This window comes from Hemiscyllium ocellatum, chromosome 7, assembly GCF_020745735.1.
Source record: "Hemiscyllium ocellatum isolate sHemOce1 chromosome 7, sHemOce1.pat.X.cur, whole genome shotgun sequence".
NCBI classification, from domain to species: Eukaryota; Metazoa; Chordata; class Chondrichthyes; order Orectolobiformes; family Hemiscylliidae; genus Hemiscyllium; species Hemiscyllium ocellatum.
The window spans coordinates 27,737,758-27,758,408 of NC_083407.1; the positions used below are offsets into that span (position 1 = coordinate 27,737,758).

Genomic DNA, 20,651 nt, shown 5'->3' on the forward strand with positions numbered 1-20,651 from the left:
TTTTTAATTGTAAAGTAGGTGCAACATTATTAAAAATGTTACAACACTGCACGACCTGTAATGCTCACAATATTTACAATTAGTGTTCTTTACATGAAACCATAAAACCCTAAAGAGAATTTGCATGGACTGGAACAAACTACTCCTATCACCCACATAAATGCCATCAACCAATTAAAATCAAGTGCACAAAATACTTTACATATACTACTAATGTAAAGTATACATGTGAGAAAATACAAAACAATTAGATAAATGTCAAAACAAAGAGCAAAGTTGATCATTACAAGACAGTTTAGGAGTAAAGCAAAGAAAGGCAAAATTAAATATAAAAGCACGCACCTTTGATGAATAAAACATTTTTTGACATAAAATAGCAGAAAAGCTGATTGATAAGAAAACACAGACACCAATACCATCAAAACAGAACGCATCAATTTAGAATGGGAAAAAAGTGGAGGGGAAAAGAAAATCTTCATTTTACATGGAGTTTGCATGTGGGACTGTAGAGACCTCCATGCCATTGCACAAAAGACAGTTTCAAACAGAAAGAAATGAACATTGGCGGTGTGAAGTGTCTGCCATAATTAAGTTATCACATAACCATGCCTCATCTGCTGTTAAGTACAAAAACAGCATCTTGCATATAAAAGCTTTAAGCGGCATTTTTATTTATCCTCTTTACACTGGTAGTCTCTTGTATGTGTAAATAGAAACCAAAGAATTTTGTACACTATTTTGTACAAGATAAACTGTGCATTAAGTATGCTTGTACATGACAACTTTATACAGTATTTACAATTTGATATTACCATGAAATTTTGCATATCTATATACACAATGAAAATTCAGAAACATTTGGACTGTTCAGTTTTTGATATTCTTGATCTTTTAGTACTGTAGAAAATGTCACTTCGTAGGCAAGCAGTAGATAGACTGTAACCATGATCTCACAAGGTTTCTGATGAGCTATCCAGCATATAATTTTGCTCATTATTGAAGAAACACTGTACCACAGTTCCATAGCACCTTGTAGCATAAGACTCTATATACACACAGTTCAACCCTATAACTACATCAGTGATGAAGACATTGAACGTTATCTAGAGATTTTTCGTCTCTTGGCTTTTGGTGACTTGACTTGTCTGTCCTTCTGAGGTGTCTGGTGTACCTACAAAATGTAAATTGTAGTACAGATTAGGCCACTGAAACGCTGCCAATTTCTTGAATAAAATTTAACAAGCTAAGATACAAATATATACTGTATGACTGTTGAAAAAGAATTACTTGCATGCCGAGACTATTGAAATCATCTTAGCACTGTAATCAGTCTTTGTGCATCCAAAGTTGTTCTCAAAAACAGAAAACATTGAATCAATAGTTTACTTTCAACCAATCCCAACGCAGGTATAATGTAGGTCTAAGATGCGTGAACTGTCAAAATTAGTCTCAAATTCTATCCTTTTCCTACATTTCAAGATGAGAATAGATTTGACAACACGTACCTGATTGAAGCATAAAATTCCAAAATTCTGCAACAAATAATTCCCCAGTGAATATATTTCTCAATCATAGTATAACACCAGAGTACAAGTTCCCGATCCAAGCATAAAACAGGTTTCTCAATTATCGTAAAATTGAAATTACATGTTAGATTTATATTTTTTACTTTATTTTTAATTAAGTGCAATCTATATTTTTTTCAAGATTATATTTGAATTGCTGCCTGGAATGTGGAATAAGAAGTCTGTACATTGGCTTCTTTAATTCAGTAGATAGAAATCTTGACCCAAGCATAACAAATCTTGGATATCTGATACTTACCAGGATTCAAATATTTAAAGGATACTTGTACTTTAAACAAATTACTTCATTTAACTTAAAGGTATCAAGTCACAAATTGGCAGTAAAGAATAAACAGTGTATGGAAGATTTTCACTAGTAGCTAGCTAGGTATTCTATATATACTACTGTTCTAGTTTCAATTAGCAACAAAGAAATGTGTGTAGAGTTCTTCCAATTTAATTCATATGATTCATTTCAAAGAGTTAAAACAATGTATTCACTCAGTCCACAGTGAACTTCAATTTCTGGAAGCAACATCATTGTTAGTCTAAAGCAAACAGACCTACTGGCACAAAGGAAATGGGTGCTTTGGTTTTGTGAAAGATGCTATATAAATGCACATTCTTTTTCAAAAATGTATGTTGAGATGTATGTGAACAAAGGATAGAGGTAAAGAATGAAAATTCACATTTAGTTATAATGTCTCAAACATCTCAAAATAATGAATTAATTTTGAGGCATTGCTAGTTATGTTGGTAAAGGCAGCAATCATTTTACAAACAGAGATCTTGCAAACAATAACAAGAAGTATGTCATGCTATCTTGTTTTTGGTGGCATTGATTAAGGATGGAATATTGACTATCCCACGTGATATACTTCCACTGACCTTTAGTATGCAAATAAGCCACTGGAAGAGGCAGAAGAGTCTTTGCTTCAGCATGTCATCTGAAGAAATGCACCATGAATAATGCAACACTCCCTCAGTAATAAATACACAATCTAGACTGCCATTGTGACCTAAATTGGGTTGGTGATCAAGCTGATACATTTCTGACCAAGGTTGAAAATTCTGCTGGATTAGCCAACCGTAGATCCTACAATGACAAAGATGTTTGTCACTACTAATACAGATCAAGTCCAATGCACAAACAGCAACTGTAAGACATGTGAACTGAAAATGCTGTAATTGCGACATGAATGGGGCCCAGAGGAAAATGGCTTGTTTTTGATTAAGGCAAGGTTCCTGTTTTTTAATGTTTCATATGCAGGGCTTTATGTAATTTTAACATGCTTTCTTGAGTTTCTTGGTTTTGCTATGGTAGCGGTATGAACAAAATATCAGATATATACCTGAGGGAATTAGAAGAACTAGAGATGAATGCATTGTTAGAATAAAACAGAGATGAGTGTTTTTTTCCCCTCTCATACCTGCTTGTACGTGGAATTTGTTTCCCGTGGAAAGTAGTGGAGACTTGACCATTAAGTTTATTAGAAGGTAGAATTAGATTTTTGATAGATATGGGAGTAAAGGGTTATGGAGTAGACAGGAATTTGGAGTTGAGACCACAACCAGATCAGTCATGATCATATTGAATTGCGGAGGAGACTCAAAAGGACCAAATGGCCTACTCTAGATCCTTAGTTCACCTTTTCAATCTTCAAATTGAAATCTGAAATTTCAATAAAGTCATAAACCAATTGTTTGAAGACTGCTGGAATCACTCAAGTCTCTTGATCATATTCCAACACCTGAACAATACAGAAAGCAAGTACCAACCAAAAACAAGGAAAGCTGTCCTTTATGTATAGGTTAAGACCCAACTGTCAATATAGTGCAAAATATGTGCAATTGCTTTATTATTCTAAAGTATTTTGTTTTGTTTAGTACTGTGGATCTCACTTCTCAATCTTGAACATGATTATCATTGAGTAAAGCTCACGACATTGAGATGTTATGGGTCAAAATGAATGAAGAACATCAGCAACATACCATTAATAACACATGCTAGATTCCAACAATGGAAGCTAAGTATGTGCTTTAAAATTTCAACTCAAAACATTTCTCAAAAGTTTTCACTGTATAAATAGCATATTCCACAGCTGCCAGTGTGATGCAATGCTTCCAGTTTATGGACGAAACAGAGTACATTTTTGGCTTTGTTTTTCTTAATTGCACTCTCAGTATGTTTCACGCCAGTAGCTGTGGTATTCTCCATTTATACTGAAACATTTCCAATGTTCCAATTCACTTACCATGTAACTGAATGGAATAACATTCCCATTATGACAATACTGCTTTCACATAGTGAAAATCCAAGTGCTAATCTTTGATCGTTTAGCCCAGAAGGAACAGCGGATTGTGCTTCACAAATCAATGGTAATCGTTGTCAGAGTCATAATGCACTTAATCTCTGTCTGCACACTGAATCTCTTAAATATACTTCTTAAAAGCGTTCATTTCAGTTCAGCTACAGGAAAGCGTCTCGGGAGCAGGGTCTTTTTTTCTCAAGGTAGGCAGTTCGATTCAGGTCAGGCTCACAACCTGAAGAAGCAGAGAACGCAGTAAGTTGAAATTCAACTACAATTCAGGAAACCCGCTTCAGGATCGCAAACTATTTGTGTGTGTGTACACTGTTAGTACACAGCCAGTTCTAGGATCACAACTTGCTGCTTTCTCAGTTTCAACAATTTGTCAGTCAGTACAACATAGCCAGTTCCTGATATAAAGAAATGTCTGAAACTGACGTATGGCAAGGTTGCTATTTATGGAGAAAATTTCGTAATACCTATACATGTCTTATGAACCTATCCTCCTATAAATATCAAATATACAAGGCTAAAGAAGAGACTGGTTTAGAACCAGAGAACAATTGTTCGGAACACCATCTGAACTAAGTGGAAAGTTGGTCAAATACTTTCAGATTTCAATGTAGAAACATGAATTGTATTAAAAATAGGACAAAGTAATTTAATAAAATTGCATTTACTTTTTGGCAATATTTTTGAAACATGGCTCACACTTTCAAAAAGTATAAACCAGTTGAAGATTGATGATCTAAGATGTAATAATCCTGGGAAAGAGGATTAATGACAAACTTGAACTGAATAGTTATAATAGCTCAATTGATTTCAAACTATTAGTTTTTTTTAATGCTCCCTGGCATATTAATTTTTGATCTTCATTTACACCCAAATTTCAAGTGTTGCCTTCCTTAAACATGCCTAGAATAGGTTAAACTCACCGTGACTATACCAAGTAGATATTCAAAGGTAAAAGTTACTGAGAAACTCACATTGTTGCTAGGCAATGCTCCAAATAAATTGGGCAATGTTCCTGCTAATATTTCACTGCTTTCTCAAGTCACAGAATACTAATGACTTACATTTACAGACATTTTATCCTGTTCATTAAAGGAAGAGAGAATGGACAGTTACTCTTGCAGAGAGCTAGCACAACACAGCACAATCAGCTGAATGGCCGTAACTACCATTGTTGAATGCCCATTCTACATCTATCTCTAAGTGGCATATGTGGAACAAAGAGAAGCCAGAAGAACAGACCTTTTCTGCTCCTCTTATTTACGTTTGTATTACATTTTTAAACATTTTTCAGATCAGTTTATTCAACTTTTGAAGAAAACAGTTACTCTTCATAAACCCCATTGCTCATTTTGAACCCTTTTCAAAGTTTGTGCAAGAATCACATTGGATGGAAGTATATGTAATAAAATCTTCAGAGAACAAAATTGAACTCAGAAAATCTCTTTTTTGGGGGGGCGGGGGGGAAGGGAAGAGTTGTTTATTAATTAAATAAACTGCTATTATAATCTAAAGACTTATTAGAATCAAACACACATGATTGAATTCAGCAGAAATCTGTGTTGAAGACTCAAAGAATTTAACTTCTGATATTTAAATGTGATGTTGAGTCCGACATGTATCTCATTAAAAGGATACATGGATGGGATATGCCAAAGACCTGCCAAAATGTACTGTTGTTGAATTTTGCCTTTTTAATATTTGTAGTTAGAGAAAATCATAGTGAACAGATTATCTGAGCAGGATTTAGTTTTCACAGAAGTAACTGTGAAATCCACATAAAGTTCAAACATTGGTAAGATAGTGCAGATACTGGAGATCTGAAATAAAAACAATGTACTGGAAAAAGTCAATAGGTCTGGCAGCATACATGGACAGAGAATCAGAGTAAATGCTTCGAGTCTAATTACTCCTCTTCTCGACCAAAGAGGGCTGGAAAATGAAGCCTTTTACAAAGTTGAAAGGGGGGGGGGGGGGGGGGAGTGGTATAGATGGTGAGCCTGCCCAAAGCATTGCTAATGGTACTAAAGGAGTGATCTTGATGCAAAATAAGTGTTCATGATAGGAGTGAATAGTGAAAGTAGTTTGGCTTTGCTGACAGCAAACCTACACACAAGACACGGGAAGGGGTGGAGTCACCAAAATGAGGAACAGTGTTCATGCTCTGATGTTGTTGAACTCAATGTTGAGTGCTGAAGGTTGTAAAGTACCTGAGCATAAAATGACGTGCTGTCCCTCCAGCTTGCATTGGCCTTCATTGGAGCACTGCAGCAAGTCCAGGGAAGATAAGTGCAAGAGCAAGATGGTGCATTGACATGGCATGCAATAGGAAGGACAGGATAATTCATTTATCATATAATCTCTACAGTGCAGAAATAGGCCATTCAGCCATTTGGTCTGCATTGACCCTCCGAAGAGCATCCCCATAACCTCACACTTACCAGGGTTAACCCACCTTGCCTGCACATCCCTGAAGTCTATGAGACAATTTAGCTTGGCCAGTTCACCTAACTTGCATGTCTGCGGACTTTGGAAGTAAACCCATGCAAATAAACGGGGAACGTGCAAACACCACACAGACAGCCAAGCGAGGATGGAATTGAATCTGAGGCCCTGGCATTGTGAAGCAATAGTGCTAACCACTGTGCTGTCCCTGTTTACAGTTGGGGTAGAGGTGTTCTGTGATGCAGTCACCCAGTCTCCATTTCATTTTGCCAAATAAAGGCAATGTGTGCGCTAAATCTAATAGACTAGACAAAGTCGTAGAAAAATAAATCATCATTTCAGTTGGAAAGTATGTATGGGATCTTGGAGAGTGAGAAAAAGTAAAAGGGAAAGTTTTATACCTTGTATGATGGCTAGGGAAGGTTATGTTGGAAGGGAGGGTGAGAAAGTGTCAGAAAAATGAACTAGAGTATTACAGATGGAACAGTGAGAAGGGACAGATGATGTGTTTGGTGGTAGCATTCTGCCAGGGTTGCATTAATGGCGGAGATTTCTGCCATCTCCTGAAGAATGTCACTGGAAAACAAAGCTTATTCTTCCCTTTTCAACACTCTACAGGGAACATTCCACAGCATGGTATTCTCTACACTGGTGGGACCAAATGCAGACAGGGTGACAGTTTAGTGGAACATCACCAGTGAGTCTGCGAGAATGACTCCCAATGTTCACACTTTTCAATCTTGCTCATGCTAAAAGTTTTGCCCTCTGTCTGATGCAGCACTTGTGTGAAGCTAACGTAAGCTCAACCAATGGCAACACATTTTCCACTTTGGCACTTCACAGATTTTAGGGTTCTGCATCAGGTTCAACAATTTTAGAGCACGAACATCGTATTCCATTTTGATTACACCACCCTCCTTATGTGCATGGGCTTGGTGCCTTTTTGACTATTCACATCTATCAGTGTCATCCATTTTGCATTGAGATAATTCCTGAACTACCTATATCACTTTTGTCATTTGCTCTGGGCAATGGTTACCTTTTGATCAATTTGCTTCCTTGTCAACAGCATAAAGAACATCGGTTTCCAGCCCACTTCATTCTTTAAGAAAAATTGGAGTAAAATGTGTTAACTCTGTTTCTTCCTCCACAGATGCTGTGGGGCTGAGTTTTTCCAGCACTTTGTTGTTATAACATGGAGCTTTTTATACCATTTGATTCAATTTTTTTGGAAAAAAAGTAATTTAATTTAAAATTTAATTTGGTTTAAAATCAGCAAAAATTGATCAAAATTGAGAGATAATTTGAGGGATATAAACTGATAAAATGCTATTCAACTATTACCTTTAAACGATCCACTTAATGAGATTACTCTCAAATCAAATGGAGATTAATTTTCCCAATACTAAATTGCTATTTCACTGTTAATTCTGCAGTGCTGGAAATCTGGAACAAAAACAAATTCCTGGCGCAACTCAGCAGATCTGTCAGCATCTATTGGGAGAAAGCAGAGTTAACATTTCAAGTCTGGTGACTCTTCAAAAACTCAATGTTAACTCTACTTTCTCTCCATAGATGCTGCAAGACTTCTAGATACATTGGGATGTTTTCCTTAGAGATTGCTGATTGAGGTGTACAAAGTTTTGTGGGACATAGGGCAAATAGAAAAATCAAAATCCCTTTAGTAAAGGGGGCAATAACCATGGGACACAGTTTTAAGGCAAGGAGCAAGTGATGTAGAGGAGATGTGAAGAAAAATCTTTCTATCCAGATTGATTAGAGTATCTGGAACTCAGTACTTGAAAGGGTGATAAGTGGCAGGAAACCACAAGGCATGAGAACTATTTAGATTAATATTTGAAATGCACAGTATTTCAGGCCCAAAGGTTGGAAAATGGGATTAGAAAGATGTGTTTAATGACCACTACGGACAAGGTGGACTAAAGGGTCTCTTTGTGCCATAAAAAATATAGAACTACCTTTTAATTATAATTTATATACTTTTGCTTATTCACAAGAAGTTATCCTGTAAAGGATAAAGATTTCTGCTTAAAACGTAGCATTGAAAGACTTAACAGGTGTTTCTTAGAGCTCCTGATATAAGCAGTCAGAGGTACTCAGTGTCTGGGTGAATATTAAGCCACTCAGTCTCAAACTTATGCTTCAAGAGCATATCATACTTCACTGGACGCAGTTAAATGGAGTTGGAGATCTTTATACACTAGGTGTTGCATGCTATGATACAATAGCAGGATCATGAGCATCTCAAAGGTATACAACCACAAAATGTAACATAAAAACCCTTTATTTCTCAAATATTTTAAAAATCTCAAACAGATATCATATGCCTGCACACAATTTGATAAATTATACAAATAGATAGAAGAGTTTAACATTTCAAATGCCAGTATAATGCTTCGCAGGTTTGACGATGCATCTTGATCTAATGATCACATACCCAGCCAGAGAGGTCTGTGTTTTGCTTGGTTACGCCTGGTTGTTACTACTCATCATCATCATCAGACAGACGTTTCATCCTCATTCTGTTCATGCATGATTGGCAGGATAAATATTTATCTGAGCTGGTTTTTATTCCTTCTCAATATAGTGCCATGAAATGTAATAATATAGTCGGGCTAGTTGCATATTCTAGAAAACCTTACTGAAATTCAAGTATTTGTATATCTGACTATCTGCCCAGTGTGCAGTTGTGGTGGTTCTCCAGTTGCTAATCATTTACATGTCTTTTTTCATTCTTCTCTGTCTTTGAAGAACAATGTCCAGGTCTCAGATAATTAGATAATTGATTACTGGGCAAAACCATTCACACTTATTTTCTGAGAAAAGTTTTACCAAGGATGGTCTCTACTGGAGATGCATGGAAATGAAAGAAAATCTTGCTGTGTTGCTTGACATTTGATAATCATTGATTTGCTAGTCCATACCATGCATTCTGCTAGAGGATCATGGAATGATGGTGAGATGTGGGTCACTGCCACTTGGCATGCCTTAAAATGGTTCGTCACTAAACTGCAGTCTATTGTAAGACAAGATCCATTCCAGGACCTCAAATTAACTGAAGATTATGGTTATCACATCAGGGATGGTTGCGCTCATTGTGTTGCTATGATATAAAGTCAGAAGTCACAGAATGCCAGGTTATAGTCCAACAGGTTTATTTGAAATCACAAGCTTTGAGAGTGTAGCCACTTCATCAGGTGAAGAGAGAGAGAAGCACTTCACTTCATGAAGGGGCAAGACTCCCAAAGCTTGTGATTTCAAATAAACCTGTTGGACTGTAACCTGGTGTTGTGTGACTTCTGACATTGTCCATCCCAGTCCAACACTGGTATCTCCACATCATTGCTATGCTGTAAACCAATGAGAAATTTGGAGAAATAATTGGTCATTACATCAAGGAAGTCAACTTGCCCATGCTGTTTCAACACATCTGTTGCTGTTTTTGTACAAGGTGTGGACATCATGCGGATGTACAGGCTCCTTCTGCTGGGGTTGGAATATTTGACATGCATCTTTGAGTCATTGAAAACTTATTTCGTCCCTGGCCAGTACATGGATTCATGCAATAGTCTTCTTTTGTGCTCCATACACATCTCCCCAACTTAAAATTGTGACAATATGCTCACTAGAATACTTTTGGTTTTAGGATATGTCATGATATACATGTCATGCCCAAACGAATAAATGTTCTCAGCTATTTTTGAAATGCTGTTGGGCTATTTGTGGATAATAGACTTTCGCAACTCTTGTAATTGCTCATCTTCAGTAATTGCTGATTGGGACTGTACAGACCAGCTCAGGTCAAACTGTAATATATCAACATTGGCAATATCTTCAACTTCCAACTGGGTTGACTGCATCGCATGGATTCTGTTCTACACAGTAGGTGCGTTTGAATCATATCAATTAAGATTACACTGGGATCTGTGTCTACTTGAACGCCGGTCACTGCCAGACTGATGGTCCCTATCAGGTAGATGATTTTGAGAGGCCATGCTAAGTTTGGATAGGACTGCAGCAGGATTCTGCCAATGCATGGACCGTGTGATGCATTAAATGTGCCTTTTCAGAACACAGGATGTCAATAGTTGGTCAAGAATTTACAACATATAGTGAGAGGGGTCAACATGTAAGGCTTGGTCATCTTCAAATTTGATTTTTACTTGGTTCACTACGTAATTCATTGTTTACAATGTAAAACATCATTCTTGTGATGTTCGTTGCTGCCAGTGTTGTGTTGTCCAATTTTGTTGGTCAGCCGGCATTTTGTTCTTGAGTCTGGCTTGGGCTTTGGAAACAAATTTCTTGCACATGCACGCCTAATGTCCCTGGGAATCACATGCTTACGCATGAGAAGCTGCAAAGTTTTTGGGTCAGTAGTACAAGCTGCCTCTATTATATATCGTTAGTTTAGATTGGTGCATATTGCTGGTCAAAGCAACGGCTGTTGGTCTGCCACAGTGGCTTCATGCTTGCATCTATCTTCAAGTAATGTGTCAATGGTAAGACTCTTTCCCAGATGATCTTTTGTGAAGACTTTAATCAGTGTAGAGGCAATTACAAATTTGATGAACTTCCCTGAAACCTCTTCTCCTGAGAAAAAACACTCGCACTTTGCATGACTCTTAAGGCTTCTATCGACAGGACAGGAGTTGGACTCTTAAAGCTTGAAGCTAATTCTTATTTTGAGTTGGTCTTTAAGTTCCCTCCAAAATTATTTTTGGATCATCAGAAAAGCCAAATGTATTAATTATGTGAAGCATTTCCTTGACAATGGCAAGCAAGACTAAGTCTTTTTTAGATTCATTGAACACTTGATCTGTAAAATAAAGGTGCAGTTGTTGATTGAATGTCAGTGAGTCAGCAAAGGTATAATATACTGCCCAACACATAATTAAGTGCTCATCTTCCATTTTCTTTTGAAGACCTTTGATTTTCTTTTTAAGTAGCATTTATTTCTTTCTTTTACTTGATTAGCTTTGCTTTGTTTCTGCTGTTCCATTATTTTTATTTTTGCTGCTCATACTGGGCTTTAGGAATAATGCCTTTATGAATAGAAACCTGCTGCTACGGGTTTGTATCACTAGATAATGAGACCACAAAGTAGAAATAATAGCATCGAGGGGGCTTCCCTTTGCATTGTCTCCCTATCTGAAAGCACAGAATGGTGTCTGTTCACAGGTACGCCTAGTTACTTCAAAAAACTGCTTTGTCATATTTTAAAAGTTGTATTTCATTGAGGAGAGCTACATTTCCATGCTGTAAGAATGCTCTGATTGATCTCTTTAAAATGTTACAATGGAAAGCAGGCTGTCAGTTCATTTTTTTTTCAGAAAAAGGTTTTGTAGCTAGACAGGACTTCGATTTTAAGCATTCTGGTTGATCAATTTACAGATCCTTACATGCAAAAAGTGTTAGTGCCAGTTCTCCAAATGATTTAATATCCAAGACTATTGCCAGCTGATGAAGTTGCCAAGTCTACCAGTAAGAATAAGCTTTTATAAATGATCAGTGCTGCTGATGAACTCCCACCAAGGTGTGGGCTTTGCCTCTAAGCAGGATATTTGTAGCTGATGTGAAAATGCTTATCTTAGCTCCTGTAAACTTAAGAACAAGACGTGGATAATGTGCTCCTAAAAGATTCTACAGATGTTTATGACTGCTCCCGGTGACACATTATTAAAGATACTTCTGTGACTGTGGCTGACATTAAGCATCTGGTTATAAACTGTAGCATACTTTCATCAGTGTCTCAATGCTTCAAAGGTATCAGTTAAGACAGAGTCCAAGACCTTGATTCTCCTGCTCAAATGCAGTGATGATATCATTAGATTTTCTCGAGGTACACTACATACTGAGATATCACATGACCCAGACCAACATCAAATTTAATGCTGACACAATGCTAGTTGAAAACATAATCTGTGAGGTGAGTGCAAGGACTCTTGAGAAGACATCAAAAGGATAAGCCCAGGTATTTGTGAAACTGTTTTACAATATTAAATTCTATAGTAAGAAAAGCTTGAATTGACATAACGACCAGAATGTCTAGTGTATAAGTCAAGGTCATCAATTCCATATATTGAACTTAACTGAAACTCACCCAGCTCAACACTGACCACACTTTGAACTTCTGCCAGATTCCATGACCTTAATTTATAATACTTAATCTATTCTTCTAACTATTTGAGTAAAGACTACAACTCCCAATTTACTAATTCAAACTTACAGCCTCTTCCTCTACTGATCTGGGTCTCAAAGCAATATTATTATTTACCTTATTTATAGAACTTCGTATTAGATTTGTTACAATGAGGCCCCTTTTTAAAAAAAATTATCTTGCTGTTTGCATACAGGCAGACAATTAAAGATAAAAGTGCAGATATGTAAACTTCCCTCTATTAGATTTGTCAACTGTGAAAATTGATAACTGGGTAGGACAAGAAATAAAATTAGAAAAAATGATACATTTATTCGCACATTTTACTCAAGAAATTAACATGTTCCTTTAAAAGCCTGTGCTTAATGTGGGGGACAGCTGGCTCAGTGGTTAGCACTGCTACCTCACAGCATCAGGGTCTTGGGTTCAATTCCCGCTTGGGTGGAGTTTGCACATTCTCCCCGTGTCTGCGTGGGTTTCCTCCTGGTGCTCCAGTTTCCTCCCACAATCACAAAGATGTGCAGGTCAGGTGAATTGGCCACGCTAAATTGCTCAGTGTTAGATACATTAGTCATGGGTACGGGTGGGTTTCTCTTCGGAAGGGCGGTGTGGACTTGTTGGGCTGAAGGGCCTGTTTCCACACTGTAGAGAATCCAATCTAATCTTAATGAGGAAACTGTCTCATGGACTCACCCCTAAAAAAGTGAAATATGGATATTTAGTATACAGGCTAGTGATCTGATGAAATCCAGAACTGCAGATTTTTCAAGAAAATAATGAGAAGAGTTACGGAAATAAACTATTTGGAATTCATTTTAATTAGCTTCCTCCATCCTGTGTTCGTTTCATACCTTGTTTCGTTCAAAGCCTACCGCCCATAAAGTGAGCCTAAATTGCAAATTACAAGTTCTGATGAGAGGTCTATAACAGCTCAACCTAATTCCAATAATCTCATACAGCAAATTCTTGGGCTGTTAAAGTGCATGGGTAGTGTCCCTACTTCAGAGCTAGGAGACCTGGGATCAGGTCCACCAGAGGCACACGATAACATCTGAACATATTGATTAGAAAATATCTATAAAAAAGGGAGCTAGATACTTTCAATGTTAAAAATGGTCTTGTCAGATGTTCTGTCGGATTCAACTACAAATCGCACCATAGCCCATGTTGCTCAAAAGATACCCACTGAACTCCAGCAGGGATCCAAAGACCAGAGCTGATTCCTGTCCCATGCAGAGCCAGCCATGAACTCCCATACAGAGTAAACCACATTGTAAATCAAACTTGTGCCATTGTAATCCACATAGCTTGGTAGAGTTTCACACTGTCATCTTGCCGACTAAACCATCGGGTGATCTGCTTACAATGATAGCTGATACAAACAGGCTTCTGACCAACCTTTCACTTCCAAATGAAATCTTCAGAACAGATTTTCAAAAAAGCAATATCACAGCCTTGATTTTCCAAAACATGTTACTGGTCATTAAATCAAAAATGCCCTCATCGATTTTATTGTTATTCTTTCAAAAAATGGGCTAGAAAATGTCTCTAGCTTCATTTTAGAAAGTTTATGACAGTGTTATTATAATCCCTTAAGCACTGAGTTTGAAATCACGATTACTTGTGATTATATATTCTGCATTTAAAATATTGAATAGGAGTGTGTCAATACTGACAACAATCTTGAAGAATGCAAGGAGCTAATGAAATGGTGTGCAGAAGTAATACTTGAAACTATACGGATAAGTGCAAATATTATTGGACAAAAAAAAAACTGGGTATCATTTGTCCTCTAGCTACACAGTGTTAAACAAACAGCAAAACACATTTAGGAACAGAGTATTAACGGATTTGATGCTAAGTATGTTGGGTTGTTAAGTAGCAATCAAAGCAAATAGAATGTTGAGTTACATTTGAAATATAGACCAAGTTGAAAGAACTCAAGTTCAATTCTATCGCGCTGTTAGAGCGCGGATTGCCCACTTCTAACCAACAAAACACAATCAAATTTGGAAAGGTAAGCATATAACAAGTCAAAAGAATCTCTAGCATCAGGGTACTAAATATTGTATGGTAAATAACTGGAGAAATGTGATCTTTCACTTGAAGTAAAACAACCACTGGGAGTCCAGGTGGTTCAGGATAGGTTACCTGACTTCTTCAAATTGGCATCAATAGGACAAATTAAGGAGCTGTATACTTGGAAAAAACTTGGAAATTAAAGTACTGTCAGGAATATTTCCTTGAAACAATTCACACAATGGATTTTTAGGCAGAATACTGGAATCAAAACTCTTGGAATAATTTTATTTAGTTACTGTAACAGATTAATTTCTGGATTGATACGCTAAAACATACACTTTTGCTTAGCTACCTGTTGCTCAGAGATTTGTTTTTTAATTCATTCAACAAATCTGTGCTGAAATCTAATTAAAGAAGAGGCGTCCTCTTTTAGTGCTTGCAATGAGTACTCTCCCAAGTCAGAAAAAACACTGATCACATACACAGTCAAGCACTCCTAAAACCGAGAATGGCATAACTTCCAACATAAACTCAGTATAATGACAACCAAAACTCTCATGTATTGTTCTTAAATGATGTAAGTGATCAGGTTAATCATAATATTTTTCTGCAAATCACAAAGTTTTGATTGCTCAGTAACTGGTTCATGGCCCAGGAAAGCAAATGCCAATGGCACATCCGATCTCGTTAGCAACTTCCCAGGAATGAACATCCAAATATCGTATAAGCACAATCTTACTGTGACATAAATTCCATTTGTCCCCATATCCTGTCAGCAATTTTAGTTAGTCCCACATTTGAAAGGTTTTGCAGATTCAACTTGTTTTGGCACTGTAAACTGCTCATATTTAATTATACATTTGACAGACTGAAGAACATTTTACTTCAGCTACAATTATTTAACAGACTAAACTCAATAAGATTCATTCAACTTCTAGGAATTTAAGTGACTTTCAGAGAGGTATTCTTTGGTCTTGGGCTGTCCATAATGGTTTCAGGACTGAAGCAAAATAAAATGTGCAATGCAACAGTGTAAGTTCAGAACTTGAAATCAGATACAATCCAAATGTGTCCTCTGGTTGTTAAACAAAAATTGGCAGTTAAAGGAATCTCTCTCTCAAAAAAAGTATCATAACATTTTGAATTTTGTATGGAGAGAACTAGATTTGAATATGCATCTCTCACAGTAATGGAACATCATTAATTATCAAAACTGATAGTTTGCTTTTCCAAGACTGATGAAAGCTTCACTGACACAATGTATAGTTTTGAAACAATTTAGAGAAATAATGGGGGTGAGAAATAACTCACCATGTATATGCCATTTGATGTATACAGGGTTGAACAAAATATAAGTAAATGGCAAATTATAAATTTATTTACTGTTAAAAGTTACATTCAAAATAAAAATTCTATGCATACAACTTGAACAAAGTTACAAAAGACAAAAATATTTTCATCTTCATATTCAATCTCAAAGTAACTGACAATTATTACATCTTCAGGGAGTTACCTGCAGAAGTAGGGAGAAGGTTGCATCTTGCTATGATTTGTATCCAAATGATTTGGCACCTTTTAAAGATCAACCTCTGGAAATAGGTGATTTTTAGTATTGCACGTTGTTCTTCATGGATCTTTAGAAGCCTACATCTTGACAATATTATCAGTGCTGCCTCTACTATAAAAGTTGGGCTGACTGAGTGATATACATCAGTGTGCATTCTAGTCCACTTCACACTTGCAACGTGTTCAATTTAATGATCAATCCTCAACAGACATGATTTTTTTTGTACTGAACTGAATCATTATTTATGACAGCATCTCCAAGCATCCTGAAAATATCATTAGCTCAAATTTAGACTGTACTTTGAAACACTTTCCAATTATGAAACTTCTCAGAAGCGTTTTATGTAGAGGAGTTACATAAATCTAAACTGTGTTAAACAGTGACTTTTTATATATTTAAGAAAACCTAATGTACAGAATAAAATATTCAAGATAGATTTTATTTAAGATAAAACTACTTTTGGCACTTACTAAAGTAGTCTGCTACTTTCATGAGTTATCATTAATGCAGATTAATTAGATTAAACAGTGCTTTATTGACTAATACAAAATGGGTGCTATCTTCCATCAACTTTTCAGTGTTTAGAATCATGGTGGGAATGGCAACCCAATAATGCATGAAAATATAACAGAAGATGACAAAGCATACAGCCTATTGAGTTTGTTTCACAATTTATGGCTGATCTTGGGCTTTCCTTACCTTCCTGCTCCCCAAGGCAAAGATCTGATAACCTCATCCCTTAGACTCAACAATGGAACAGCCATAATGATGCACTAGTGTAGAAAACGAGAAAATTCACAACCTTTTGAGTGAAGACATTTTTTCCTGACCTTAAAGTCCCAAATGATTGGCTTGTTGTTCTGAAGTTGTGCCCTAGTGTTTCGATTGGGGAAACAACCTTTCAGTGGTCACGGTGTGAAGTCCTTAAAGAATCTTGGAAGCTTCAATAAAGGTCATATGATCTGTTATCAACTCCAGACCTTACAGGCGAATTTACTCAGCCTCTCAGCACATGACAATTCTCACTGCATCGCGATCTAGTTCAACTTAGTGAATCTCTTCTACTTCCAAGAGATTCCTTAAATATGGAGGCCAAAGCTGCACAAAGTATTCCAGTTGTGTTCACATCAAAAACTTGTACATCTGTTTCCTTATCCATGTACTCCATTCCTCTTGCAAAAAAAACACCAACATGCAATTGCCTTCCTAGCTCCTTGTCTTGCTTACTTTGTGCATCTCATACAATTCTAACAAGTCCTTATGCATATCAACATTTACAGGTTTTATAATTTTTCAAAACCATTCTGTTTTTCTTTAAAGACCAAAGTGAATAAACTCATACTTTTTTTATATTACACTTCATTTGTCCTCTGGTTGCCCACTCACTTTGGATTTGATTTATTATTGCTACATGTACCAAGATACAATGAAAAGAATTGTTTTGCATGCTAACCACACAAATCATATCTTACATAAGTACATCAGGGTAGCAGAAGTGTGTTAAAACCACAGGGAAGGTTCAGAGAAAGATCAACTCTAATATACTTTGAACAGAAAAGGAATTAAGGGTTACGGTGAGAGCGCCAGTAAGAGGAGCTAAAGTCACAAAGAGATCAGCCATGATTTTATTGAATGGCAGAGCAGGCTTGAAGGGCCATATGGCCTACTTCTGCTCCTAGTTCTTATGTTCTTAATATATGAAAAGTCCCTTCATAAGTCTCATAAGAAGCTGTTCTTAACTCCGTTGGTATGTCTTCAAACTTTCGCATCTTGTGTTAGGTGGAAGAGAGTATAACTGGGATGGAAGGGGTGTTTGTTTGTGTTGGCTGCTTTCCTGTGGCAGCGGGAAGTGTAAATGTAGACGATGGAAGGAAGGCTGGCTTTTGTGTTGAACTGGGCTGCGCTCACAACTCTAAATTCATACAGTCTTGGACAGAGCAGTTGTCATACCACACTGATTCATCTGGATAGAAAGGTTTCTATGGTGCATCTATAAAAGTTTCTAAGAATCATTATGGAGATGGTGAATTTCCTTAGCCTTCCCAGGAAGTAGATGCATTAGTGCGTTTTCTTGACTGTGGCTTCCATATGGCCAGGATAGATTGGTGGTGATATTTACTCCACCACCTGAGAACCTGAAGCTCTCGACCACTTCCATCTCACCACCACTGATACAGACTGGGGTGCGTCCTCCACTCCACTTCCTGAAGTTGATGACCAGTTCCTTTATTTTTCTGACATTGAGGGAGAGATTGTTGTCTTTGCAGTGCCACGAAGCTGTCTATTCCTTTTCTGTACTGTGTCTCATCACTGTTTGAGATCCGTCCCACTACCGAGGTATCATCAGCAAATTCATAAATGGAGGTAGAGCTGAACTTGGCCTACAGTTGTGAATATATATGGAGTAACTTAGCCTGTCTCTCTCTTTTTGCAGCCTATATATTCCTCAAAGCAAACACTTACAATTGGCTTTGTATAATCAGCAAATATACATACTTTACATCAATAACTTACATGAAGAAGCAGAGTAGAGTGCAAAAAACTGTGGAAGCACTGATTATGGCAGCACTTCACTACTTATCAACTGCCAATTTAAAAATGTCCCATTTATGCCTGTTGTTTGCTACCTATTAACCAATCTTTTACCTGAAATTTGCCAATAACTCAGTTTCCTTCACACTTGTTATATACCAGTTTGGACAAACAATGTAGTCATTTGCAAACTATGGAAAAGCATGAACCTCTCCACTTCCAAATACTACCACCCCACATCAGTTACAATCTTGTTTTATAAACCGTAACATTTTCTGAAAGTTGAAATTCAGTGTAAGGATATTTCTGAAATGAAACAAGGAAGTCAAGAATAAAGATAGAACTGTGGATTCTATTCACACTATATATTTACAGAAATCCAAGTACCTGTACACATTGTTCAAAATTTAATTTCAAAAGAAAATAAGTTAAGCTGATTTAGTTCATATGTAAATTTGAAACAAACAAGACATAATGGCCCGTACAAAACAGCACTTTCTTTCTTGTTGCAAGATAGAATGTAATGACCATTTTATTGTTGCCTGCTAATTCTGGAGCGACAGATAGACAGGAAACTGGAAGAACACAGCAAGTCAGGCAGCATCAGGAGGTGGAGAAATCTGTGTTTTGAGTGTCTTTAGGACTGGGGATGGGTGTGGGGTGAGCTGCAGATAAAGGGAGTCATGGGGCAGGGTGGTGAAGTGAGAATAGATGAAGTCAGGTAGAGGGTACTGTATTGAAGATGTGGGTGCACTGTACCTTTAAGAGTATTAAAAGCTAGTAAAAAAACTACCTGACAGAACCAAGTATTCTGAAAAAAAAGCATCATTTGGTCAAACAACAAGATTAGCTTGTTGCCTGGAAATGACAAAACAGATTCGAATCAGGCCAATCAGTTTAAATTATACCTCGAAAAAATACCAAATTCCAATCCAGTTTGACAATCTTAAAAGCCAATGTCACAATCCGATCCCTATGGGGTATAAAACCATAGAAAATTGAACAGTTGAGAGAAGTGCCAAGCCAATGACATTTGCACACTACCCAGAAAATAACTCTCTTAAAAGGTATCTTTAATCGATCAATAACTTGTGAAGCAGACTCCCCAAGAAGAAAAGGAAACAGGAATTCAATGAAAACTGAAAGCTGCCTGGTTCTGAGATCAGAAGTGTTGTTTTGTAAACCTTAATTGGGAATTTTATCAGACTAGTATTATAAAGAGCAAGGTAAAAGATAGGTTAGAGAAAGAAATCGTAAGTAGTTGTTAAGTTCATTATTTCGTGTTATACTTTAAGAAATAAAGTTGTTAATTTTTACTTTAAATAGTTCTTGGCCTATCGAATTTTCACAGATTACTGCATGGGATAAATCTTTTCTGTGTTGCTGGTTTTTAAATTAAGCAGGTGAGTTTACCCACTGTTGTAACAGTATGACTTGGTTGGTCAGTGGGCGGAATGGATCCAGTTGATGGCAGGGAGCAGTGCATAGGAAGGGGATGGGCTGTGAATGGGGTCGGGGGATGGGGAGGGAAGTTATTTGAAATTGGAGAATTCAATGTTGAGTCCTCTGGGCTGCAGGCTGCCCAGGTGGAAGATGAGGTATTGTTCCTCCAGTTTGCGCTGTGATTCATTTTGACAATGGAGGCAGCCAAGAATGGTCACAATATAAAGCATCTGCAGTTTTTTTTAATCTCTAATCCTGGAGTGATGGCATTCATTAATCTTCCTGCTCCTGATCCTTTTTCCTCATACTTTGTACACAAACTGTCTATGCTGGCTAGCCTATTTTAGTTTAGCTGCAATATTCAATTCTCTTGCAAAAGAACAAACATCCCAGCAGTGAATCCTCAGTTATACTGAGCTGCTCAATGCCTTGCATAATAGCCGACTTACATGCTTTCATGGCCTTTACTTTCATCCATGGATATGGGGAAAGCACACTGCCTTTGGTGGAAGCTATTCAAGGATGGATGTTGCCATGTCTGAGTGTGGTGTATCAGCTCTAACTAAGACTAGAGT

The 20,651-nt window shown here is 37.0% G+C and overlaps 1 protein-coding gene across 7 annotated transcripts in view; it reads right to left on the reverse strand.

The window, feature by feature from the left end:
• Positions 1–309: 309 nt before the first annotated feature.
• mbd6 (methyl-CpG binding domain protein 6) overlaps positions 310–20,651 on the reverse strand; it is a 234,425-nt gene continuing 214,083 nt past the window's right edge. For 6 of the 7 annotated variants that reach the window (XM_060827102.1, XM_060827100.1, XM_060827099.1 and 3 more), the window contains one exon: positions 310–1,171. In XM_060827102.1, coding sequence (XP_060683085.1) covers positions 1,100–1,171 — 72 coding nt within the window. In that variant the 3' untranslated portion in view covers positions 310–1,099. Of the gene's footprint in view, positions 1,172–3,820; positions 4,110–20,651 lie in introns of all 7 variants that reach the window. The other variant, XR_009644846.1, reaches the window with a different exon arrangement.